At 43.2% G+C, this 26,664-nt stretch overlaps 1 protein-coding gene across 3 annotated transcripts in view; it reads left to right on the top strand.

Moving 5' to 3' along the window:
• atg10 (ATG10 autophagy related 10 homolog (S. cerevisiae)) overlaps nucleotides 1-26,338 on the top strand; it is a 283,355-nt gene extending 257,017 nt beyond the window's left edge. For all 3 annotated transcript variants that reach the window (XM_078564572.1, XM_078564566.1, XM_078564578.1), the window contains one exon: nucleotides 24,336-26,338. In XM_078564572.1, coding sequence (XP_078420698.1) covers nucleotides 24,336-24,447 — 112 coding nt within the window. In that variant the 3' untranslated portion in view covers nucleotides 24,448-26,338. The remainder of the gene's footprint in view (nucleotides 1-24,335) is intronic.
• The last annotated feature ends 326 nt before the right edge of the window (nucleotides 26,339-26,664 follow it).

The following is a 26,664-nucleotide window of genomic DNA, read 5'->3' as shown; positions in this document are numbered from 1 at the left end:
TCTCCTTCCTTACTTCTTTTTTAGTTGTCCTCTGTTGGTCTTTGTAGGCTTCCCAATCCCCTGGTTTCCCATTGCTCTTCGCCGCATTGTATGCTTTCTCTTTAGCTTTTATGCTGTCCCTGACTTCCCTTGTCAGCCATGGTTGCCTTGTCCTCCCTTTAGTATGCTTCTCCTTCCTAGGGATCAATTTTTGCTGTGTCTCCCAAATTACTCCCAGAAACTCCTGCCATTGCTGTTCCACTGTCTTTCCTGCTAGGCTCATCTCCCAGTCAATTCTGGCCAGCTCCTCCCTCATGCCTCTGTAGTTGCCTTTATTTAACTGTAATACCATTACATCTGATTCCAGCTTTTTCCTCTCAAATTGCAAGGTAAATTCGATCATATTATGGTCACTTCCTCCTAAGGGTTCCTTCACCTTAAGCTCCCTTATCAAATCTGCCTATTACACATCACTAAATCTAGAATTGCCTGTTCCCTAGTGGGCTCCACCACAAGCTGCTCCAAAGAGCCATCTTGTAGACATTCCACAAATTCCTTTTCTTGGGATCCACTACCAACCTGATTTTCCCAGTCTACCTGCATATTGAAATCCCCCATGATCACTGTAACCTTGCCTTTCTTACACGCCTTTTCTATCTCCTGGTGTATCTTGTGCCCCACATCCTGACTACTATTTGGAGGTCTGTACATAACTCCCATTATGGTTTTTTTACCTTTGCAGTTCCTCAACTCTACCCACACAGATTCTACACCATCTGACCCTACATCATTTCTTGCTATCGATTTAATTTCATTTCTTACTAACAAAGCAACCCCACCCCCTCTGCCAACCTGCCTATCTTTTCGATAGGATGTATATCCTTGGATATTTAGCTCCCAGTCCTGATCCCCTTGCAGCCATGTCTCCGTAATGCCCACCACATCATACCTGCCAATTTCAAACTGCGCCACAAGCTCATATACCTTATTTCGTATACTGCGTGCATTCAGATACAACACCTTCAGTCCTGTATTTCCTGTCCCCTTTCTCATTGTCGTCCCTTTATCTGATGTGCTTGAAGTTAGATTCCTAGCCCTTTCCAAACACTCTGTCCTATTTTGTGTTCTGGAGACTTTAATAGCCTCTCCTGGGCTCTCCTTTCTTTTCAGTTTTTTCAGAGTTTTCCATGAAGTTGAATCCACCCCCCCACACGCTAACCTGCTGCTTTGTTTCTCATTAGTCATACTTCTTGGAGTTTTACCCTTCCCCCCCCCCCCCCCCCCCCCCCCCACCACTTTCTAGTTTAAAGTCCTGTTGACCACCCTATTTACCCTTTTCGCTAGAACATTGGTCCCGGATCGGTTCAGGTGGAGACCGTCCTAACGGTACAGATCCCTCCTGTTCCAATACTGATGCCATTGCCCCACGAAATGGAACCCCTCTTTCCCACATCACTCCTTTCGCCATGGGAGTCGGAAATGCGCTGGGTGGGCCTTGCTTGGCCCACCCGTGCAAAATGGTGGCGCGTCCCCGATCGCAGGCGCCGATCGGGTCCGCGCCTGCTCCACCTGCCCGCCCGCCAAATGGAAAATTTTGGCCATGGACTCTTGTGACTTTATTCACTTGGTAAGCATCTTGAATCTCAAACTTTATCTACTTTAAACAAAACTTTATTGGCCCTTAACTCATTTCCCCTGCCTACGTCCCAGGGTCTGGCAGAGGATTGTAACAAGCAGCACTTACTCAGCAATAACCTACACACTGACGCTCAGTTTGGGTTCCACCAGGGCCACAGCACATTCAACACCTCTTTGTCCTTTTGTCTGTGACATCTTTTGGTTATCTCCACCTATCACTGGCCCTCTATCCAGCTCTTCTTGTCCCACCCCCCCCCCCCTTAAACCAGCTTATATTTCACCCCTTTTCTATTTTTCCTTAGTTCTGTTGTAGAGTCGTGTGGACTCGAAACGTTAACTGTGCTCCTCTCCACAGATGCTGCCAGACCTGCTGAGTTTTTCCAGGTATTTTTGTTTTTGTTTTGGATTTCCAGCATCTGCAGTTTTTTGCTTTTATCCACTCAGTTCCTGATCTCATTGCCGCCTTTGTCTAAACATGGACAGAAGAGCTGAACTCAAGAGGTGAGGTGAAAGTGGCTGCTTTTGACTTTAAGGCAGCGTTTGAAAAAAAATCCCACCATGGCAACTGGTGGAATGATGATCACAGGACCATCACTGCAGGAGTTTCTCAGGATTGTGTCCTTCCCTCTATCATAAGGTCAGAAGCGGGGGTGTTTGCTGCTGATTGCACAGTGTTCAAACCATTCGCGACTCCTCAGATACTGAAGCAGTTCGTGCCATGCAAGACATGGATGACATTCAGGCTTGGACTGACAAGTGGCAAGTAACATTCATGCCACACAAGTGCCAGGCAATGACCATCTCCAACTAGATAGAATCCAACCATCTCCCCTTGACATTCAATGTATTACCATTGCTGAATCCCCCACTATCAATATCCAGGGGGTTACCATTAACCAGAAACTGAACTGGACCAGCCATATAAATACTGTGGCTGCAAGAGCAGGGCAGGGGCCATGAATTTTGCAGAGCGTAACTCACCTCCTGACTCCCCAACTCCCCAAAGCCTGTCCACTACCTACAAGGTACAAGTCAGGAGTGTAATGGAATACTCCCCACTTGCTTGAATAAGAGCAGCTCCAGAAGCTTGACACCATCCAGAACAAAGTAGCCCACTTGATTGGCACCCCTTCAACATTCAATCCCTCTACCACTGAGGCACAGTGGCAGCAGGGTGTACCATCTACAAGATGCACTGCAGCAACTCACCAAGGCTCCTTTGACAGCATCTTCAAACCCGCGACCTCTACTACCTAGATGGATAAAGGCAGCAGATGCATGGGAACATCACAACCTGCAAGTTCCCCTCCAAGCCATACTGACTTAGAACTACATTTCTTCACTGTTGCTGGGTCAAAATCCTGGAACTCGCTCCCTGACAGCACTGTGGTGTACCTACGCCACATGGACTGAAGTGGTTCACAAAGGTGGCTCACCACCATCTTCTCAAAGGCAATTAGGGATGGGCAATGAAAATACTGGCCTGGCCAGTGACTCTAGCGTCCTAGGAAATAATGAAAAATAAATAAACGGCGATTGGGAAACCTGTCGGAAGGCATTTTGAGTGACTTATGGGAACTGGGTAACCAGAATGCAGTGTGATGAATTTGCTAAAGTAATATTCACACCACATGTGCACTATATTTAATGAGAAGATGTTTAACAAAACCTGACATTGGTAAGTCAAGTGGTGCATTCAGGAAATGTATGCAGACACAGATTTTTAATACAAAAACAGAAAATGCTGGAAAAACTCAGCAGGTCTAACAGCATCTGTGGAGAGAAAAACAGAATTAACATTTTGAGTCCGTGTGACTCTTCTTCAGAGCCTTTAATATTTTATTTGGCAAAATCAAGTAGCTGATTCCATGCCCAAGTGAAAGGGTTTTGCTCACAGGAATTGTTCTGAGAGTGTGCTTTTACTACTTTGGAGGTGATTTCCAAGAGTTTGAAGATTATTTCTGCCACCTTGGAATTTTTTTTTAAACTGTTTAATCTGCATTTTCCAGCTGTTGGCCTCAGCAGCATGGGAGCCATTTATGTAGCTCAACTTTGGACCTCTGATGAGGAAACAGCAGCAGTGGCACCGGTCTCCTCCTGAACCACCCGCTGCTCCACCACCCACAGAGAGGATGAGCACAGAGCACCGGCTTTCTGGAGAGAATACCTCAAATACATGGTATACAAGAAGATGAGTAGCTTTCTGGATATGACTAAGCACCAGTGCCTCAGAAGTTCTAAACCTTCCCTTCAAGTGTTTGCTGGCTTTTGCCTGGAAGAAGACCTCCTGTTAAGTGGACCATGCATTGCCTGTGGTGATCAAGGTCACCAAAGCACTTAATTTCTTTGCCTCTGGCTCCTTCCATAACCTGCTGGTGATGTTTGTAGTCATAAGTGCATCTCCCAGATGACAGATGTCAAGTTTGTACACTCATGTGCGCTTGACTATTGATGAGGCCAGTCAGTATGAGAGGGCCCAAAGCAAAATACTGTGGATGCTGGAAATCTGAAATAAAAACAGAATTTTCTCCTCATCAGATGAAAGGTCAAAACCTGAAATATTCACGCTGTTTCTCTCTCCACAGATGCTGCCACACCTGTTGAGTGTTTCCAGCATTTTCTGCTTTTATTTCAGAACAAGAAGGCCCTTAGATTTGCTGCTCTGGCTGGATTCCCACAGGCCCTTGGAGCTTTAGATTGCATCCATGTTTCAACCTAGATGCCCTCAGATTACCCAGCAGTACTCAGCAACCCAAAGGGATTCTACTCCATTCATATTCAATTAGTTTGCAATCACCGCAAGATCATCAAGCATGTCATAGAAACAGTGACGTAGAAAATAGGAGCTGGAGTAGGTCATTTGGCCCTTCAAGCCTGCTCTGCCATTCAATATGATCATGGCTAATCCTCCATCTCAATGCTGTGCTCCCGCGCTCTCCCATACCCTTTGACACCTTTGGAGTTGAGAAATCTATCTATTTCCTTCTTAAATATATTCAATGACTTGGCCTGCACAGCCTTCTGTGGTAGAGAATTCCATTGGTTCACCATCCTCTGAGTGAAGAAGTTTCTCCTCATCTTAGTCCTAAATGGTCTACCCGGTTACCCTGAGACTGTGACCCCTTGTTCTAGACCCCCAGCCAGAGGAAACATCATCCCTGCATCCAGTTTGTCCATCCTTGTCAGAATTTTATACATTTCAATACATTTCAATACCTCTCATTCTTCCAAGCTCCAGTGAATACAGGCCCAGTCGGCCCAATTTCTCCTCGTATGAAAATCCTGCCAACCCAGGAATCAGTATGGTGAACCTTAGCTGTACTCCCTCTATGGCAAGTATATCCTTTCTTAGGTAAGGGGACCAAAACTGCGTACAATACTCCAGGTGTGGTCTCACCAAGGCCCTGTACCGCTGCAGTAAGACATCCTTGCTCCTGTACTCAAGTCCACTCACAAGGAAGGCCAACATACTATTTTCCTTCTTAACTGCTTGCTGCACCTGCATACTTGCTTTCAGTGATTGGTGAACAAGGACATCCAGATCCCTTTGTTCCCAATTCCCAATTTATCACCATTTAAATAATACTCTGCCATTCTATTTTTCCTACTGAAGTGGATAACTTCACACTTATCCATGTTATACTGCATCTGACATGTATTTGCCCACTCACTCAACCTGTCTAAATCACCTTGAAGCCTCTTAACACCCTCCTCACCACTCACATTCCCATTTGGTTCCCTCATCCAAATCGTTGATGTATATTGTGAATAGCTGGAACCCAAGCACTGATCCTTGCAGTACCCCACTAGTCACCGTCTGCCACTTTGAAAAAGACCCGTTTATTCGTACTCTCTGTTTCCTGTGTGCTAACCAATTCTCATTCCATGCCAGTATATTACCCTCAATCCCATGTGCTTTAATTTTATATGGGACTTTATCAAAAGCTTTCTGAAAATCAAAATAGACCACATCCACTGGTTCTCCTTTATCTGTTCTGCTAGTTATGTCCTCAAAAAACTCCAGTAGGTTTGTCAAACATGGTTTCCCTTTCGTAAATCCATGTTGACTTTGTCTAATCCAGTTGATATTTTCTAAGTGTCCTATTATCACATCCTTTATAATAGACTAGCATTTTCATTACCACTGATGTTGGGCTAACCATTCTGTAATTCATTGTTTTCTCCCTCCCTTGTTTCTTAAGTAGTCGGGTTACATTTTCCATCCTCCGATCTACTGGGGCTGTTCCAGAATCTACAGAATTTTGGAAGATGACAATCAACGCATCCATTATTTCCATGGCCCCCTCCTTTAGTACCCTGGGATGTAGATTATCAGGCCCCGGGGATTTATCGCTTTTCAGTCCCACTAATTTCTCTAGCACTATTGTTTAGTAATACTATTTTCCTTCAATTCCTCCTTCTCACTAGACCCTTGGTTCCCTAGTATTTCTGGGAAGTTATTTGTGTCTTCTTCTGTGAAGACAGAACTAAAGTAGTTGTTTAATTGCTCTGTCATTTCCTTGTTCTCTATTATAAATTCTCCTGTTTCGGACTGTACGGGTCCTACATTTGTCTTCACTCATCTTTTCCTTTTTACATACTTATAGAAGCTTTTACAGTCCACTTTTAAGATCCTTGCAAGTTTACTCTCATACTCTATTTTTCCCCTCTTAATCAATCTCTTGGTCCTCCTTTGCTGAATTGTTAATTGCTCCCAATCATCAGGCTTGCTACTTTTCCTAGTAACTTTATATGACTGCTCTTTGGATTTAATACTATCCTTAATTTCTTTTGTTAGGCATGGTTGGGCCACTTTTCCTGTTGTGTTTTTGCTCCAGAAAGGAATGTGTAACTGTTGCAATGCACTCCAATTCACTACATGTGATATCAAGAAACAGCTGAAGGCACTGGATACTGCAAAGGCTATGGGCTCTGACAACATTCTGGCAATAGTACTGAAGACTTGTGCTCCAGAACTTGCTGCACCCCTAGCTAAGCTGTTCCAGTACAACTGCAACACAGGCATCTACCCGGCTATGTGGAAAATTGCCCAGTATGTCCTGTACACAAAAAGTAGGACAAATGAACCCGGCCAATTACCGCCCCATCAGTGTACTCTCGACCATCAGTAAAGTAATGGAAGGGGTCATCAACAGTGCTAACAAGCAGCATTTGCTTACTCACTAATGTCCAGTTTGGGCTCTGCCAGGGCCACGCAGCTCCTGACCAAATTACAGCCTTGGTTCAAACATGGACAGAAGAGCTGAACTCCCGAGGTGTGGTGAGAGTGACTGCCCTGGATATCAAGACCGCGTTTGACCGAGTGTGCCATCAAGGAGCTCCAGCAAAACTGCAGTCAATGGGAATCAGGAGGAAAACTCTTCACTGGTTGGAGTCATACCGAGCACAAAGGAAGATGGTTGTGGTTGTTGGAGGTCAGTCATCTCAGCCCCAGGACATCACTCAGTTCCTCAGGGTGGTATCCTCAGCCCAACCATCTTCAGCTGCTTCATCAATGACCTTCCTTCCATCATAAGGTCAGAAGTGGGGATGTTCGCTAATGATTGCACAATGTTCAGCACCATTTGCGACTCCTCAGATACTGAAGCAGTCCATGTCTAAATGCAGCAAGACCTGGATAATATTCAGGCTTGGGCAGACAAGTGGCAAGTAACATTCACTCCATGCAAGTGCCAGGCAATGACCAACAAGAGAGAATCTAACCATCGCCCCTTGGCGTCCAGTGGTATTACCATCATTGAATCCCCCACTATCGACATCCTGGGGGTTACCATTGAGCAGAAACTGAACTGGACTAGCCATATACATACTGTGGCTACAAGAGCAGGTCAGAGGCTTGGAATCCTGCAGTGAGTAACTCACCACCTGACTTCCCAAAGCCTGTCCACCATTTCAGGCACAAGTCAGGAGTGTGATGGAATACTCCCCACTTGCCTGGACGAGTGCAGCTCCCACAATACTCAGGACAAAGCAGGCCGCTTGATTGGCACCACATTCACAAACATTCACTCTCTCCACCACCGGTGCACAGTAGCAACAGTGTGTACCATCTACAAGATGCACTGCAAGAATTCACCAAGGCTCCTTCAACAGCACCTTCCAAACCCACAACCACTATCAGCTAGAAGGACAAGGGCAGCAGATAAATGGGAACACCACCACCTGGAAGTTCCCTTCCAAGCCACTCACCATCCCGACTCAGAAATATATCGCCGTTCCTTCACTGTAACTCTGAGTCAAAACCCTGGAACTCCCTCCCTAACAGCACTGTGGGTGTACCTACATCACATGGACTGAAGCGGTTCAAGAAGGCAGCTCACCACCACCTTCTCAAGGGCAACTAGTGGTGGGCCATTTTATAGTTCTAGAATGCTCCCATTCCTCATAGGATTTAAATATTGGGGCTGAAATAAACTGCTTTGGGCGGTCGTCAATCCTGCCCTCTCTAATTGGTCGGGAAATCCGGATATCAGTTGCACGTACCGTTGCCGAGTTTAACACCCTGCTGAAACTTCCCTTTGTGCTGTCGGTTTCTCCCATTGTGAGTAGGTTGGAACATTAAAATTCAGCCCATACATTCTGTCCTTATTTCTATATTTCATTACAAATTCCCAGGACAACATGTATAATAGAAACTACCTATGTAAAATTGTCATGCTGTAATTTCATCCTCCCTCCAGTTCTTAAGTTAAAGGTCCTATTTCAAATAGTATTCTTAAATGATGAAAGGTCATGAATCTATCCTTGAATACAGCTTCTTGAATAAAAATAACTAAAGAGATGAGGTTAAGCTGACAATAATTCCATAGACAATACTGACATTGCATCTAAAATTGGTTGTAAAATTCAACATCTTTCATCTGTACTCTGGAAGTTGGTAATTTATTACACATGCAGTGTATGCTGTCGTTTTTGAAAGGTTATAGCAGTTGGAATTTCGGATCAGATAGGATCAATGTCTAACTTCCAAAGTTGCTCAGTCAGAGGGTCACTCCACAGATGCTGTGGCTGCGAAATTCAGCAAGAACTGAAAATGGGTGTGGGGATCATGATGCATGATAAACCCATGGACATTCCTTCTGATTCAGGTAGCATGCGAACTTTGTGCTATCTGCTCATTTAAATGATTGTAGCTAAACATTGTTGAGTGGCTGCACACCTGAGTAGGGCATGCAAGATCATGGGAGGCTAGCATGGGTTAAAGTTAGCCAATGCTACTTAAAGCCAACCAGGACCTCTTAAAGGAGAGGTGAATTTTGGCTGGAGCAGATGCTGGAAGCCATTGTAAAATTGTGTTTCATCTGCAAAAAACACAAAAATGGGCACAACATGGCAGAGAACGTCTTCAAGATTTTCTGATGCTGCACTGGAGGACTTGGGGAGCCTATAGTTTCTCCCCTTTCTCCATGACACCTGGACCAATCATATTGACAAAGTTAGCCTGGATGATGAGTTCATAGAGTGTTTTCAGGACAGTTTCTTAGAGAAGCATGTTCTCACACCAACCAGAGAGCAGGCTATTCTAGATCTGGGAATGTGCAATGTGGCATGATTAATGCATGACCTTATAGTGAAGGCACCTCTAGGTAGCCAATGATCATGATATGATTGGATTTCACATTCAATTTGAGGGAGAGAGGAATGTGTCTAAGACTACTGTTTTAAACTTAAATAAGCATATTTTTGAGGGCATGAGGACAGAGCTGGTTTAAATGAACTGGAAAATTAGGTTAAGGGATAGGTCAATAGAGATGCAGTGGCAGACATTTAAGGAAATATTTCAGAATACTCAGAAAAGGTACATTCCAGTGAGAAAGAAAGGCCCTAAAGGGATGACATGCCATCCATGTCTAAGTAAAGAAGTTAAAGATAATATCAAATTGAAAGAAAAAGTGTATAATTCCGCAAAGATGAATGGCAGGTCAGAAGATAAGACATAATATAAAGGACAGCAAAGAATGACTAAAAGATTAATAAGGGGGGAAAAAATTAGAGTACAAGACAGAGCTAACTAGAAATATAATATCAGATAGCAAGAGTTTCCACACGCACACCCACAGTGTTGTTAGGAAGGGAGTTCTGGGATTTTGACCCAGTGACAGTGAAGGAGCGGCGATATATTTCCAAGTCAGGATGGTGAGTGACTTGAAGGAGAACCTCCAAGTGGTGGTGTTCCAATGTGTCTGCAATCCTTGTCCTTCTATATGGTAGTGGTCGTGGGTTTGGATGGTGCTGTCTAAGGAGCCTTGGTGAGTTCCTGCAGTGCATCTTGTAGATGGTACACACATGAATCACAAAAAGTTAGTATGCAAGTAGAGCAAATGATTAGGAAGATAAATGGAATGTTGGCTTTTATTGCAAGGAGAATGGAATATAAAAGTAGGGAAGTTTTGCTACAGTTGTGCAGGATGTTGTTGAGGCCACATCTGGACTACTGTGTACAGTGTTGGTCTCCTTATTTAAAAAAGGATATAAATGCATCAGGAGCAGTTTAGAGAAGGTTCACTTGACTGATACCTGGGATAGGGGTGGTTATCTTATGAGGAAAGGTTGGACAGGCTGGGCCTGTGTCCATTGGAGTTTAGAAGAATGAGAGGTGATCTTATTGAAACATATAAGGTCCTGAGGGTACTTGAGAAGGTAGATGCTGAAAGGATGTTTCCCCTTATGGTAGAAACTAGAACTGGGGACACAGTTTAAAAATAAGGCGTCCTCCATTTAAGACGGAGATGGGGAGAAATCTTTTCTCTGAGGATCGTGAGTCTTTGGAACTCTCTTCCTCAGAGAGTGGTGGAGGCAAGGCCATTGAATAGCTTTAAGGCAGAGGTAGATAAATTATTGACTAACAAGGGAGCCAAAGGTTATCAGAGATAGGCAGAATGTGAAGTTGAAACCACAATTAGATCAGCTATGATCTCATTGAATGGCGGAGCAAGCTCAAGGGGCCAAATGGCCTACTCCTGCTCCTAATTCATATGTTTGTAAGTTCGTATCAGAGTCAGCTATTCAACCAATCAGCACCCTTTTCTCGCTAGTATAAATTGTTGTGATTGTTTGAAATTTGACATTCTTGTGTTTGTCCTGATGAGTGCAAGACAAAAATATTCAGCAACGTGTCTCTTTTCAACAATATTCAACTTCTACACTGCCAAACAACTGTTTGAGAACTTTGTCCTTTGTACATAACTGTACTAAATTTAACTAAATTATGATCACTAACTCCAAAATGTTCTCCCACTGATGCCCCTTCCACTTGCCCAACTTCATTTCCCAAAACTAAGGGCTGGATTTTATGTTTCACCACCAGTGGGTTTGAAGGTGGGGGTTCGTAAAATTCAGCTTGAGGCCTTCCTGCCACCTATCCCCCATCCCCAGCCTGTATGAAATTTCACAGAGGGCAGTGGAGTCTTCAGGTGTCCATCCACCCTTGGGCCTCTTGAGGCCTTTAAGTGGCCAATTAATGACCCCTACTGCTATTTTACCCATGGCAGGGGGAACCCCACACCAAGTAGGTAGCCTGGTAACTTTAGATGCATGGGCTGGTGATGGGCAAATGGCGGTGGGGGGAGCTACCTTTGCAGGACCCCTGTGCTCATTGGAGGCACCCTCCCTGAAGGTCATACTCCCCCCTTTACCTTCTCTGCCTGGTCTCTCAAATCTGGTCCCTCCCACCCTCCTCAACCCCCTCACTGAGGCCTGCCAGCCTGCACCCTGTGAAATCACCCCCGCCTCCCCCACTGCCTCTAGTCCCAGAAATGGCCATCACTCCTGCCTGGCGCTGCCACGGCTACGTAGCTGCCAGCCATCCAATTAGTTTGCAGCTTTGTAAGGCAGGACTTTCTGTCCCTGAGTTCTTTTACAACCTCAATTTTCTGACGTAGAATTTGAAACCATGACTTTCTGACTCGGAGACAAGCGTGCTACCAACTGTGCTGTGGCTCACGAGCATTAACAGGGCTTGCTTTCATTTAGTTGGGACTGAATTGACCTGCGTGAAATGATTGCAGCAGGACTTGAACCTGAAATTGCCTGATAACATCACATGATACACGGAAATCAGGCACCTTATCCATTAGGCCATATGGCCACCGGGGTGGAGTGGGGCAGAAGTCCTGCTTCCTGCCTATTAAAGGCCAATTGGCCATTAAATGACAGTGGGCAGCCGCTCTTCCCATGGAGATGGGAGGGTTCCCCACTGATTTTTTAGGTGGCAGGGACCACAGCACCCTGTAAAATCCAGCCTTAAGTCTAGAACTGCCCCTTATGTGCTGGTTAATAAGTTCTCCTGAATGCAGTTTAAGAATTCTGTTCTATCTGTTCCTTTTACACTAATTCTATCCCAGTTAATATTAGGGTAGTTGAACTCCCCTAATATTATGGCCCTATAGTTTTTGTGCTTCTCAGATATTTGCCTACAATTTTTGCCTATACATCTCCCTCTGATTGTTTGGGTGTATGTAGTACACTTCCAACTACCTGATTGCTCTTTTCTGTTCTGCAGTTCAACCCATATGGCCTCATTTAATGATCCAATTAGCATATCATAAGAAACATAAGAAATAGGAACAGGAGTAGGCCATTCAATCCCTTGAGCCTGCTCCGCCATTCAATAAGGTCATGGTTGATCTGCTTGTGTTTTGAATTCCACATTCCCATCTGCCCCCGCTAGCCCTTGATTCCCTTGCCTAACAAGAATCTATCTACCTCTGCCTTAAAAATATTCAATGACCCCGCCTCCACCACCTTCTGAGGCAGAGTTTCAAAGTTGCACGACCCACGGAGATGAGGTGAATTTTTTTCTCTCAGTCCTAAAAGGGAGACCCCTAATTTTAAAACAGTGCCCCCTAGTTTTGGACTCACCCACAAGAAGAAACATCCTTTCCACGTCCACCTTGTCAAGATCATTCAGGATCTTGTATACTTCAATCAAATCATCATTCTTCAGGGCGGTGATTGTTTCTATAACCAACGTTGCAACCTCACCTCTTATTTTAATCCCTCTATCAACCTGGAAACTCTGTCACCGGGAACATTGAGCTGCCATTCCTGCCCCTTTTTAAGCCATGTTTCAGTATCACACTTCCAAATGTCTATGTGTGCCCTCAATTCATCTGCCTTATTCACTAGATTCCTTGCATTGAAGTTTAAACTAATATGCATTGCCAAATTATTTTGCTATTTCTAGTGTTTCCTCTGCATTTCACACGCTCTTAATATTCTGCTTTCCATTTCGAGGTTTACATCTTTCCCTTCTGAGTCTACTCTCAGGTCCCCATTCCCTTGTCAAGATAATTTAAACCGTCCCCAACAGCATTAGCAAACCGCCCCATGAAGATATTGGTTCGACCTGGATTGAGGTGCAACCTGTCCAGCTTGTACAGGTTCCACCTCCTCCAGAACCAATTCTAATGTCCCAAGAGTCTAAAGCCCCCCCTCCTGAATCATCTCTCCAGCCACAAATGCTGGAGGGCATTCTCCTCCTATATTTGTACTCACTAGCACGTGGCACCAGGAGTAATCTGGAGTTTATTACCTTTGAAATCTTACTTACCAATATTTTTCTGGCTCCTAAAATCTTCTGCAGGAATACCTGTCTGTCCCACTAACTACTGAATCTCCTATCAATATTGCTCTCCTGATCTTCCTCCTCCCCCTCTGCATCCTTCGTACTGTAGACTTGGCTCTGACTATATTCCCCAGAGAAACCCTCACCAGAACTGGATATCAGTTGGAAAGCAGGGTGCACTCTGGGACTCTTGCGCTACCTGTTTGGTCCTCCTTGTCTGTGAGGAGGCTGTGGGGTGACCACCTCCTGAAACTCGCTGATGCATTGGAGTGATGCCAGCTGCTGTCACTCCAATGCATCTGTGAGATTCAGAAGGTGGTCATCCTGCAGCCTCCACGCAGACAATGAGGACTAGGCAGGTAATGCAAGAGCCCCGAGTGTGTCCTGCTCAAGTTCCGAAAACTGGAGCTTGAATTCCTCCAGCTGGCGTCACTTCCTACACAAGAAGCAACCTAGACTTCTAACATGGCAAAGGATGTGCACTCCATGGCACTGAGTGCCCTGCCATCCCTCTATTTATGAGACTGCAATGTCAACTTACCAGAAATAAACTAAGGGTGTGTCCCTGACCTTGACAAAAAATAATACTCAAGGGCTGATCAGAAAATCTTAAAGTGCTGACAACGCTTTAGGTGTTTTCCCTTCTCCCTGGCATTTATGCTGCCTTACCTCCAGTATCTCACTGAATCGCACCGTTTCCTCTCAGTGTCTCTCAGTCTCACTATTTTCTGTCAGGCGCTCTCTCCACTCTCATCGACTCTCACATTGGACAGTATTTAATGGAGATGATAGGAGTCTTGTCTGCAGGCTGGAGAGCCGGTGAGAGTACCGTGTCGCCCCTTTTAGGGAAAGCCCGCCAGATTTAGTGCAACCCAGGTACTTAAATGGACAACGGCGGGCCTTTCTCCAGATCAAGGATCCCAAGGGTGGAGGTCATGCCTGCTGAGAGCTGCCAGCCAATCAGCGTCCAGCAGCTCTATTGAAGGCAGTGCCACCTGGGGTGCTGTGGCTGTTGCCAGTGGGGCACGCATCTGAGGCCCAGGCTCATCACCAGGCCACAGGCTAGTAATGGCGGGAGTGGGGTGTGGGTCATGGGGCAGAGGATCAGCAGCAATAGACAAGGGTGGCTTGCACCTGCCGCCCGCCCACCCCATGCACTGAGTGCCTTTGAATGAGGGCCATCCTCCAGGAGCTCGCAAGCAACCCCACATGGATTTGCTTGTTGTGCTCCCCACGTGGCAAGTCCCCTGCCCACTTCTGGTATATACCAGCGGCAGTGGGATGAGGGCATTAATTGCCTACTTAAGGACCTCAATTAGCGGTGAGGCAGGGAGGCCATCACGAGTCTTCCCACCATGGACTTAATTGGGATGGTGGTTGGAAGGCAGTAGGGTCCTCGCACACCACCATCCCACCTGATTAAATGCACCGCCACCACCAAACACAGCATGGGGGAGAGCAGTAAATTCCGCCCATTGTTTCTCTCAAGCTCTCCCTCTTCACTCTCACTGACTCTCACACTGTTTCCCCTCAGGGTCACAGTGACCAGTAGATGATGCTGCTGAAATTTCACTGTGCTTACGTGTTTTTCCCAATGTTATTGCTCTCATTTCTGGAGATTCTGAAATGCAACATGCCAACTTTACTTAACCAGGAGTTATGATGGTAAAATGAAAGTAATTGGTAAGTCAACAGAAATATACCTTAAACAAAATAAAAATAAACTTGTGTAAGAGTTGAAAGACCTTGCCACTAAGCTAAGATTGTAAATATTTCAACAGTGCTTTTCAGGACCAGACAGTTATCTTTCTTACCTATCAGTTGAAGTGGGGGTGGACATTTTAGTTTCTGAAGTATTGAATGTGAATTAGTCATTGATTCCTGTAAAGTGCTGTTGAACTGGAGTAATATTGACCGACTGATTACTGCCATGCTGAGAAAAGATGTCCTCTATTGGGGGAGAATAATTCTGGCATGACATTTACTTCACCATTTTTATTGATGCTAATGGAACGCTTTAAAATCCATAAGTAGGCAAGGGAGGTATGAAAAGTGAAAGAGCCCAAGGTGGTTTCATGATAACTCTATGAAAGTGCTATAGGGTTTTAATTTATTCACAGGCATCGTTTGCAAGGTCAGCATTTATTGCCTATCTCTAATTGCCCTTGAGAAGGTGGATCTGAGCCGCCATCTTGAAATGCTGCTGTGAATGTGTTGTAGGTCCTACCCACAGTGCTGTTAGGGAGGGAGTTCCAGGATTTTGTCTTGGTGACACTGAAAGTTGTGCATTTGGAAGGTGCTGTTGAAGGAGCCTTGGTGAGTTGCTGCCGTGCATCTTGTAGATGGTATGCATCACTGCCAATGTGTGTCAGTGGTGGAGGAAGTGAATATTTAAGGCAGTGAACAGGGTTCCGATCAAGCAGCCTGCTTTGTCCTGAATGGTGTTGAGTTTCTTGATCGCTGTTGGAGTTGCAGTCATTCAGGTAAGTGGAGAGTTTTCCATCACATTCCTGGCTTGTGCATTGTAGAGGGTGGACAAGCTTTGGGGAGTCAGAAGATGAGATACTCGCTGCAGAATTCCCAGCCTCTGACCTGCTCTTGTAGCCACAGTATTTATATGGCTAGTCCAGTTCAGTTTCTGGTCAATGGAAACTCCAGGATGTTGATGGTGGGGGATTCAGTGATGATAATGCTGTTGAACTTCAAGGGAAGATGGTTAGATTTTCTCTCGTTGGAGATGGTCATTGTCTGGCACTTGTGTGAAGTGAATGTAACTTGTGGTACAATCCGCATGGGACAACCATGAACCAAAATAACCAAGTTTACTGAATTATCTCAAATAAAGAAATTACCAATGAACTCCCACATTTTGAATCTTTTACCTTAACAGGAATCAGAATCCACATAAATTAAACATGAATTTGCAGGCAAATTATGGTTGGTATGAACTATAAATTACACATGGAACAGCAGATACAACAAAGGTTATCCCTTGAGATCACAAACATTCTTTTCACATTCCACATTAAATTTATCACTATTTGCAATATCACAGTCTTTCCAACCTGACCTCAGGAACACAGATCTTTCACTTTTCTCACTCGATGGATTTGGTCCTGATGTGACCTGCAATGGTAGCTCCACTCCATCCGAGTCCCCCTGGAGACAGTCGTCATCCAAACAATACACTCCTTCAGAATCTCCTTGCTAGGCTTACAACAGTCTTGATGCCAGATTCCCCAGAGGCTCCTTTATCTGACTCCTTTAATTAACCTTGTTAAATGGTCTGATCGGTTTTGCCAAAACTGAAGCATAGCCATAGAATTGTCCAATTCACAATCTCTGCTGTAACCCTGTCTTCAGAATTCTGTCCTGTTTAACTGTATTACACACATCTTCCGACTAAGCACTTTACAGCCTTCCGGATTGAATATTGAATTCAACAACTTTAGATCTTGAACTCCCTCCTCCATCCCCATCCCCTTTCCGTTTCTTCCCCCTCCCTTTTGTTTATTCCAATAATTTATATAGATTTTTCTTTTCCCACCTATTTCCATTATTTTTAAATCTATACCTGTAATGCCCTGTCAGTCTTTCCACCCCACCCCCACTAAAACTGTACCTTGAGTGTCCTGCCATCCATTCTTAATTAGCACATTCTCTTAGATAATATCATCACCTTCAACACCTCTTTGTTCCTTTATCAGTGACATCTTTTGATTATCTGCTCCTATCACTGCTTGCTTGTCCCTACAACCACCACCCCCCCAACTTCTTTCCCCCCACACCGCCCCCCCCCCCACCTTAAACCAGCTTATATTTCACCCCTCTCCTAATTTTACTCAGTTCTGTTGAAGGGTCATGAGGACTCGAAACGTCAACTCTTTTCTTCTCCGTCGATGCTACCAGACCTGCTGAGTTTTTCCAGGTAATTCTGTTTTTGTTTTGCATTATACACACACAGCTTCTTGTAAATGTGCATTCTCTGCTCTCCCCTCAGCTGTAGCTCTCCTTTGTTCTTTATAGCAGTAGCTTCTTTGTCTTCTCTGTTTCTTGGCAAATGGCTTTTTTGTATCTTAACTTCCATCCTGTTGATACTGCTTCCAGGCCAATGATCGCCAGGTCACATGGATCAGTATTTCTTATTATCCAAGAAAATGACAATTGAGTTACAAAATTACAATTTTATTGGGGAGATAGTGGCATAGTGGTAATGTCGCTGGACTAGTAATCCAGAGATCCAGGCTAATGCTCTGGGGACGCGGGTTCAAATCCCACCACTGCAGCTGGTGGAATTTGAATTCAGTTAAGAAATCTGGAATATAAAGCTGGTCTCAGTGATGGTGACCACAACAACTGTCATTGTCGTAAAAACCCATCTGGTTCATTAATGCCCTTTAGGGAAGGAAATCTGCTGTCCTTACCTGGTCTTGCCTACATGTAACTCCAAACCCACAACAATGTGGTGGACTCTTAACTAAGGGATGGGCAACAATGCTGGTCTCACCAGCAATGCCAACATCCCATGAAAGAATAAAGAAAATCCCTTTACAATTGATGCAATCTCTTAAAAATGCTTTTCAAACATTTTTTAAAAAAATTATAGATTCCAGACATTTTAAAGAAATTACAAATTTTCCTGATGCTACTGCTTCTGGGTCAAAAGTCGTCATACTTGCCACTTACTAGCCCAGCCTCAATGTTTTCCCGGTCTTACTACATGCAGGCATGAATCTCTTTAGTATCTGAAAAGTGGTGAATGGCGCTGAACATTGTGCAATCACCAGCAAACACTCCTACTGCTGACCTTATGATGAAGGGAAGGTCATTGATGAAGCAGCTGAAGATGGCTGAGCCTAGGAACTCCTGTGACAAAGTCCTGGGACTGAGATGATTGGCCAGCAACAACTACAACGATCTTCTTTTGTGCTTGATTCCAACCAGTTGAGAGGTTTCCCCCAATTTCATTGACCTCAATTTTGCTAGGGTTCCTTCATGTCACATTTGGTCAAATGCTGATTTAATGTCAGGGGCAGTCATTCTCACCCCACCCCTGGAATCTGAGGCTGTAGGGAAGTCTGGAGCCAAGCCCTAGTGAAACCGAAACGGAACATTGGTAAGAAAATGCCACTTGATAGCACTGTTGATGACAGGTACCATTACTTTGCTGATGAGTTACAGTAGACCAAGAGGGCAGTAATTGGCTCGATTGGATTTGTTTTGCTTTTGTGGAAAGGGCATACCTGGGCAATTTTGCAATTTTCCACATTGTTGGATAGATGCCATTGTTATAGCTGTACTGGAACAACTTGTTTAGAGGAACAGCGAGTTCTAGCACAAGTCTTCAGTCCTACAACCAGAATGTTGTCAGAGCCTATAGCCTTTGCTGTATCCAGCGTCTTCAGCCATTTCTTGTCATCATGTGGAGTGAATCAAATTGGCTGAAGACTGGCATCTGTGATGCTGTGGACCTCAGGAGCAGGCTGAGATGGATCAACATTTCTGGCTGAAGATGGTTGCAAATGTTTCAGCTTTATCTTTTTCACTAATGTGCTGGGCTCCTCCATATATAGGATGGAAATGTTTGTGGACCCTCCTCCTCCAGCTGGTTGTTTGATTGTCTAGCAACATTCACAATTGGATGTGGCAGGACTGCAGAGTTTTGTTCTGTTCCTTGGTTGTAAGATCACTTAGTTCTGTCTATATATTGCTTCCACTGTTTATCATGTGCATGTACTTACTCTGTTGTAGCTTCACCAGATTAGCCTCTCATTTTTAAGAATGCGTGATGCTGCTCCTGGCATGCTTTCTTATATTCCTCATCGAACTAAGCTTTGACCCTGGTTGGATGATAATGGTAGAGTGGTGGATATGCCAGGCCAAGAGATCACAGAATGTGGTTGAATACAATTCCGCTGCCCACAGTGCCTCATGATGGCCAGTTTTGAGTTGCTAGATCTGTTCTAAATCTATTCCATTTAGCATCGTGGAAATGCCACACAACATGATGAAGTTAATCATCAGTGTGAAGACAGATCTTTGTCTCCACAGGGACTGTGCGGTGGTCACTCCTACCAATATTGTCATGGATAGATGCATCTGTGACAGGTAGATTAGTGAGGACGAGGTCTAGTAGGTTTTTCCCTCCTGTTGGTTCTCTCACCACCAGCCATAGGCCCCATCTGGCAGGTTTCAGCCAGCTCAGTCATTGGTCGTGCTACTTGGCCACTCTTAGTGATAGACATTGAAATCCCCCACCCAAGTACATTCTGTGCCCTTACTACTCTCAGTTCTTCTTCCATGTAATGTTCAACATGGAGGAGCATTGATTCATCAGTTGAGGGAGGTGGTGATCAGATGGTTTCCTTGCCCATGTTTGACTTCATGGGGTCCATAATCAATGTAAAGCAATTAAATAAACAAACGACAATGAACTGTATTGATGCAGGAGGGATATAACGCTTAGTGGGATGAAATTGTGCTTTGCGATATTACTAACAAAAAAGTATTGCTGAACAAAGAGATATACTGTCGACGCTTCTCGTCACATTTAACAGCAATCTCATGAATAGGGCCTGAGCCATTTGCTCACCATGCAAGCTTGACACCAAATTAAGGCCCATCAAAGCTATCCTAGGGGATAGTGGCTACCCCGATCACTGCCTGCTGTTTATCGCGCATACTCACAAATGGGCCTAAGGCTTCCACTTTTGGACCTGAAAAGTGCCCAGTCTACCTCAAATTACCCTGGAAAGATAAAGTATGTCAAAAATTTGAGCAACAGGTGAAGCTAGCTCTTTCATGCTGCTACTATGCATTGGCAACACGACTGGTATTTTCCACTAACAGTATGCTGTAGTCAAGCCAAAAAGATGTTGTGCCTACCACACAACTGAGTAATGTGGTATATGGATATCAGTGCTAGTGCAATGCCAGATACGTAGGCTGTACCATCGACTGGCAGATCATATCAAACAGCATACCCCTTCAGCTGTTCGCAATAGGCAGAGTACTGACCGTACTCAAACAACCCGTGCTTGCAAAACTCAGAATGTAATGTGTAATGTTGGATCTGATTCTGCGATTGGGCAATATTTACTGAACAATCCTGAGTGTACCTGAATTACACTAACAACCAATTTAAGGTTATCAGTCAGGCATGCAATGAGGCTCATTTACACTTGCTAGAAGCCACATATGTTCATATGCTGGGACCTGTCCTCTGCAGGCAAAAGGAACATGTCCAGACATTGTACCTTTTTGAATAAACAAAAGCATGAGGAACAATAGCTTCCTGGTGCATTCGCCATGGCAATGTCTCAACCAATTAGCACCCCTTTTCTCTTGCAGTATAAATTGTTGTTCCCCTTAAGTTTGGCATTTTTGCATCTGTCCTGATGAATGCAAGATGAAAAGCTTCAACAGCATGTCTCTATTTTTCAGCAATACTTAAGTTCTGTACCACCAAATGACTATTAGTTGAATTGTTTGATTCATTGGCCAAAATTTTCCCCTTGATGGGCGTGCGGGCCCCACCGGCTCGGGTGCGGGCGGGCAGCCGAACTCCGCGGCTGAAAAGGGGCCCGCCACCATTTTGAGTGGGCGGGCCAATGAAGGCCCGCCCAGCAGCCTGCCCGACAGGAAGCGCATAGCGCTTCCTGTGCGGGGGGGAGGGATTCCCCATCTGTCAAAGTGCACTCTTCTGCCCATGCGCATGAAAGAGTGCACTGCTCCCTGAGACTAAGTGATGTCTCAGAGAGATTACTGACAGTGTAAAAAACTTGAAAAATATAAAAATGATTAACATGTCCCCCTCATGTGACAATGTCACACGAGATGGGACATGTTAATAATAAGCACATAAACTTTATTAAAGTTTTAAAAAACAGACATGAAATCTCATCCCGCCAGTGGATGAGGTTTCATGTATTATCAGAAGCCTACTGGGGCTCCTGGACTGCCCGCCAACCTTAAGGTTGGACGGGCAAGGTCTTTAATTATCTTAATTATCTTGTCATGGCCTTAATTGGCCATTGACAGGTTGGCGGGCGGACAGCTGATTTCGTTGTCTGCCCGCCTTCCTGAATATTTAAATGGACCGGGATGACATCGGGGGTTCCTCCCGACGTCATCCTGTGTCATTTTCCCGCCAGTGAGTGGGCCCCGCCCCCAAATCGCCGATGGGAAAATTCTGCCCATTATTTTGTTATGATCCCCAGCTGAGGTTACCACTGGAAAAGCCTGATCCCAGGGTGGAATAATCCTAACTTTTATTTGTTTGTTTAGATACTTGGAGAGGGGGCACTGAACAGAGTCACCGGAGTCAGCTAATGAACTTTTAACAAAAGAATAAAACATTTATTAAACAAAACAAGATAAACTATATTACAATATTGCTTCACCCACAACTATACCTTTATAGATATATACAGATCTGTAATGATAACACAAGTTATAAAAGCTATCTTATACTCTAATGTTCACAGTCCATGTAAACGAATAGGTGACCCGTTGGTCAGGTGTACCACACTCTGAAACCAAGTAACAGATGCCACCTCAAACGGATGCTAAGGATCTCTCCTCAGCTCCCTCCAGATGTTTGTCATACTGTGAGCCAACTGGTCTCACTGAACTCCATCCTTCACATGAGGGTTTCCAATCTCCATTCTCGAAGAACTCACTTTGGAATCTTCTCCCAAACTGATGCTTTCATTCAGACGCCTTCCACAAGGGTTCACCTCCAGGGTTTTGAACTCTCCTTCCTATGTTCCTTTCCCCTGGGTCACCACATGCGTTCAAGTTTTGCTCCACGCACTCTCTCTCATTGACTTGGCAGTCAACAGTACACCAATGTAACTTTTTGCTATGGGCATGTGAAGCAGACCTTCAGCCATCTCTTTGGAGCTCCTGACTTCTCAAAACCCTGCATCGCTTTGACTCTGCTTCCTGCAACTTGAAGCTTTATGCTTGGAACCTTTCTCTGCTCCTCTCCTTTAGCTCCACTTAACAGGACCTTTTCCAGGCTCCTGTCCTTCTTTTGACTAGAAGATCTATTTGTGATTTTCTCTTGTACCACTCCCCTGGATTCTTGAGAACTTTCTTCTTTAGCTTGGGATTTGCTTTCTGTCCGTTTTCCAGTCTCTCTCTGGCAGCTACTTTCAAACAACTTTAGCTTGGGACTGGCTATCTGAGCCTTCTAGGTTGCTTCTGCCTGACAGCTGTCTTCAAAACTGAACTCAAAAACTGCTGTTTCTAGTTTCTTCTGTGTGCATCTGTGGGAGGGACCTGCCTCTCTGGACCCCTGCTGCTAGACAACAGCCCGATTTTTCTACTCTTGTGTTTGCTTAACTTTCCTTAGTCGTAAACTCTCATTAGAAATGCAGGCACCTTTTAAAGTGAAACTAAAACTCAACTCGACCTTTTCTTAACACACAGATGCAGAAATACAAATCAAACTTAAACATTAAAGCTAAAACTCATCCCTAACACCCACAAATGCCAATATAACTTACTTAAATTATCTCTATTTCCTAACAATTTGAGCAAAGGTATCGACTATGTTATGTTAAATGCCTTTGCTAAAATAACAAACAGATTAATTCATTAACTTCATCTGAATGCTTGTGTGTGTTCTTACTGATATTGCACAATGTGATTTCAACCATTCATGTCCGTTGTTACTAATAATCATTTGTTAAAAGGTGCTGTGGAACAGTAGGATGAGGATGCATCCCTTTGATTGTCTAGAAGACAAATTTTAAGTGCTGGTCAGTGAAAGAAGAGAGATAAGTAGAAGCAAGTTTGTTCCCTACATGAGTGGAGAAAACTGGTGGCAAGATCTGCTTTGGCTGATCTTGTGTTTCATCTAACAATTGGTGACAGATTAGTATTGACAGAAGTTTAGTAATAGCTACCCATCTGCCCTCATGTAACAAATTATATCCAAGAAAAGGCAAATATTCAGAGTTTGCTTCAGCTTGTTTGTAGAATACTGTTAATTGACAAAGATTATGTAGTTACATAACCTACACTGTAACATTCTGCTTTCGAGTTACGGAGCAGAATAAATAGTCTTTTATGGTTAGCATTCAGACTGCTAAGGAGATTGCAATGTTAAAGAATTGAAGTACATTCTTAAAAGAACAAGATGCAAGGATTTTTTAGAACGAATTTAGCACAAATACAGTTATTTCTCTGTCAGATTTGCACTGCCTGGTTTCTTCAACTAGTTTTGTCTCATCAGTATAAAACTTGTAGTGGGTGGGAAGGTTAAAAATCTATTAAGGCTTCCCCCTCAATGGTTTATTGACCTTATCAACTGAGGAGTTTAGTGATATAGACTAAGAAGGACCTACATTTGACCCTAACATATGCTGCATTAGCTGATCACAGCCACAGCAGCAGTTGGGGCACTAAAATTGGCCTCAGCACTCTTGGATTAAAGAGTGGGAAATCAGCTAAGGTTGTTGGTCCTGATCATTATCCAGCAATCCCTGTTGGAACTGATTGTGTTTAGATGCTGGATGAGGACAGCACAACGTTCTGTCTGTAATCCTCCCCCCCACCCCACCTCCCGATGATGGTGAAACTGCTTGCTTACACTCACTGTAAATGTGAATAATGGCCATTTGAGCGAGGCCCTGGAGAGCACCCTGCGCCCACTGAGCCATATCCTTAGCAAGGAGTCAGTTACTTCAAGAAAGGGGAGTGGAGAAAACCGGTGAGTAAAGAGAAAAATATGTAATGAGGGGAAAAAAAGCATTGCAGAGCTCAAACTCTGCCTTTCAGACATGTCTAAAAATGTGACTGGTTTCTCGTGATTGGAAACACATTTTAGAGTTACTGACATTCAGATTCAGAATACTTCGGGCTGTATGAGCTGTGCTGCCATGCAGGCAATCCTTTTGTAATTCATTATAAGTGCCTTTGAAAATGTCCGTTTTACTTGTATTTGTTCCACATGGTAATGCAAAGCATACACTTATTATGTTGCAAATACTGCTTTGTTAAGTCTGGTAATACAGAAAACAAAAATGTTTCAAAACTGTAATCGCCTATATTTAAAAAAAAAAATTCAGTGTGCCTTTTTTTTAAGACAATGTCATGCTTATTTTATGTTTCTTTTGTTTAGGAATGTAAATTACATCACAAGCTGGCTGAGCATGATGGGGCCAGTAGTGGGACTCGATGTGCCGTTGAGCTATGCCACAGCTGTGTCACAGGGCATTTTTGACCCAAATTGAAAAAAGTATGTGTGTACAATATATTTATTTTCCACAATGTGCTTTCAGTTTAACAATTTTTTAGCAGAAGCAAATATGTGGAGCAGTAGTTGGAAACAAAGGACTGAAGTCAAGAATTGTGTTTTTCATTGTTGTAGGGAATGTTTGTGATGAGAAATATAATGTGTAGATGTTTCAATTATCAACAATCCCGCTTAGCTTGTAAATCTTTAACACCAGATCTTTTGTACTGAGGAACAGGGAAGGTGGTGGCTGTATTGGAGAAAGAGACGTGGAAATGTTTTTGAAAGCAAAGTGGTAGTGATCCAATGAAGGGTCATGGGGATTGAATGTATATGAGCATGTCAGTTATTCTAGTTTGATCAAAAAGGGTTTGCTGTTCTCGCTGTTACACAGTAGGGATTTCCTAATAATGTTCATATTGATAAATCTTAACATGCAATAACATTTCCATTTTCTTTGCCAGAGCATTAGTTCAAAATAAAACATTTCAATTTCTTGTCTGGTGTAAATGAAAGATTATTTAGGTTACATAAAATTAATATTTGTTTGTTGTGCATAATACTCTACTCTTAAAATTCATATTATACAACTACAAATCACTGATGCTGCCTCAATGGGTTGAATGTCCTTTTATCATGCTATCACATTTTATGGTTCCATGAATGCAAGTATAGCTGAGGGACTTGACTAACTTTAAATTCTGCACTTAGGTTTTCTGCAGGGGACAAGTTCCAGCAAACATCATCTTGGTAGGTGGTCCCTTCCCACCTCATTCCAGTGGGGTGGGTCACTCGAGGAACAGAGATTGGTAAACTGAAATGTGTGCAAACCATTATGCACTCCTAACTAAGAAAAAAAATGTGCGGGGAGGAACCAGAAAATTACATAACAAAGAAGATTTTCTAGTTTCTTTTTTTCTAGGGAATGTTTGGAGTGGATAAATTTTTTAAAATCAGTTGCTGTTTATTGCTGAGAATATAGCCACCACTGAATTCTGAGAAGAAAAACAACAATCTTTATCCAAAATCAAATGACCAGCTTCTTACTTGCACTGTCAAGCTTCGTTCTTAGTATTTACTACTTAATCACTCTGTGATTAGTCTGCGCTGATGAAGAAAACTTACCTTTGACCAGTATGATTTTAATAGTTAACAAAAGAATCTGTGTTCTCTGAGCTTTAAGATTTTTTTTTAGACACTGTGGCAGTGAAAGCTAATGTGGACATGTGTGCTGAAGTGTAGCAGAATGCACGTAACACTAAAAGGAAGACAAATTTTCTGCTGAAACCTTGGAATGATTTAGACACGATAAAATGAAATTAAAACTGAGAATAAACTAGATCATCCTGAGAAGAGGAAAACCAATCTTTTTTGTTTATAAACATTAATAATATGCTGTAATTTTTGAATGATACAGAGAAGTTCTCTTAAAACCGTTGCTTCTTGCTCTAAATAGCTGCCACAAAGATTCAAACACGGATGGATGCATTTTGTTTTGAACATATAGTTTACATTTTCTTTGTTTTTGGAAGTGTTTTCGTGTCTGCAAATCTAGCTTAATGTTGACACATATTGTGCAAAAGAAATAAGTGAAAATAAGGTATTATAGAAGCTGTTACTGAATAGCACAAATCAGAATGAAAATACAATGGAGCCCTCTTCAGGTCAACTTCAGTTACCTCTAGAAATGCCTATAACTGTCAATTTAAAAATAGATATTAGCATATCTATTAACATAAGTTAATGTTATAAAGTTGAACTATGGAATATTCTTGGAGAATTTTTTCATGTATTTGTACTCACTAATTTGTTTTTATTTCTAATGTTTAATTTGTTTTGTACTTACTCAAGCAATAAACAAGTACTCAAGATACTGTTTACATTTTTCATTCACTGCTTTTACATTTGTTTAACCTTGTCTGCTTATATTCCAGTTGCAGTTTTAAGGTTAAGGACGCACTTCCGAATATTAGCAAAACAAATGCAGTTGACTGACTTTTGAACATAAAAAATCAAACCAGAAGTATTCCTGGAAAACCTATTAATTCCTTTCATGCAGTGAATCAGTCATTAAAATAACAATGTACAAAACTTTAAAATTCTGAAACTGTATTACTTTAATTTCCTTGAACTTCTATTTGGCATTTTTTCAACAGAGCACAGAAGATTTATCCAATTGAGTGCATGTGTCCTGCATTTATTTTAGATAAATATA

The sequence above is a fragment of the Cetorhinus maximus genome, chromosome 2 (assembly GCF_964194155.1).
Source record: "Cetorhinus maximus chromosome 2, sCetMax3.hap1.1, whole genome shotgun sequence".
Taxonomy (NCBI): Eukaryota; Metazoa; Chordata; class Chondrichthyes; order Lamniformes; family Cetorhinidae; genus Cetorhinus; species Cetorhinus maximus.
The sequence above is the reverse complement of the archived record's forward strand: the minus strand, read 5'-3'. Positions and strand labels throughout refer to the sequence as shown.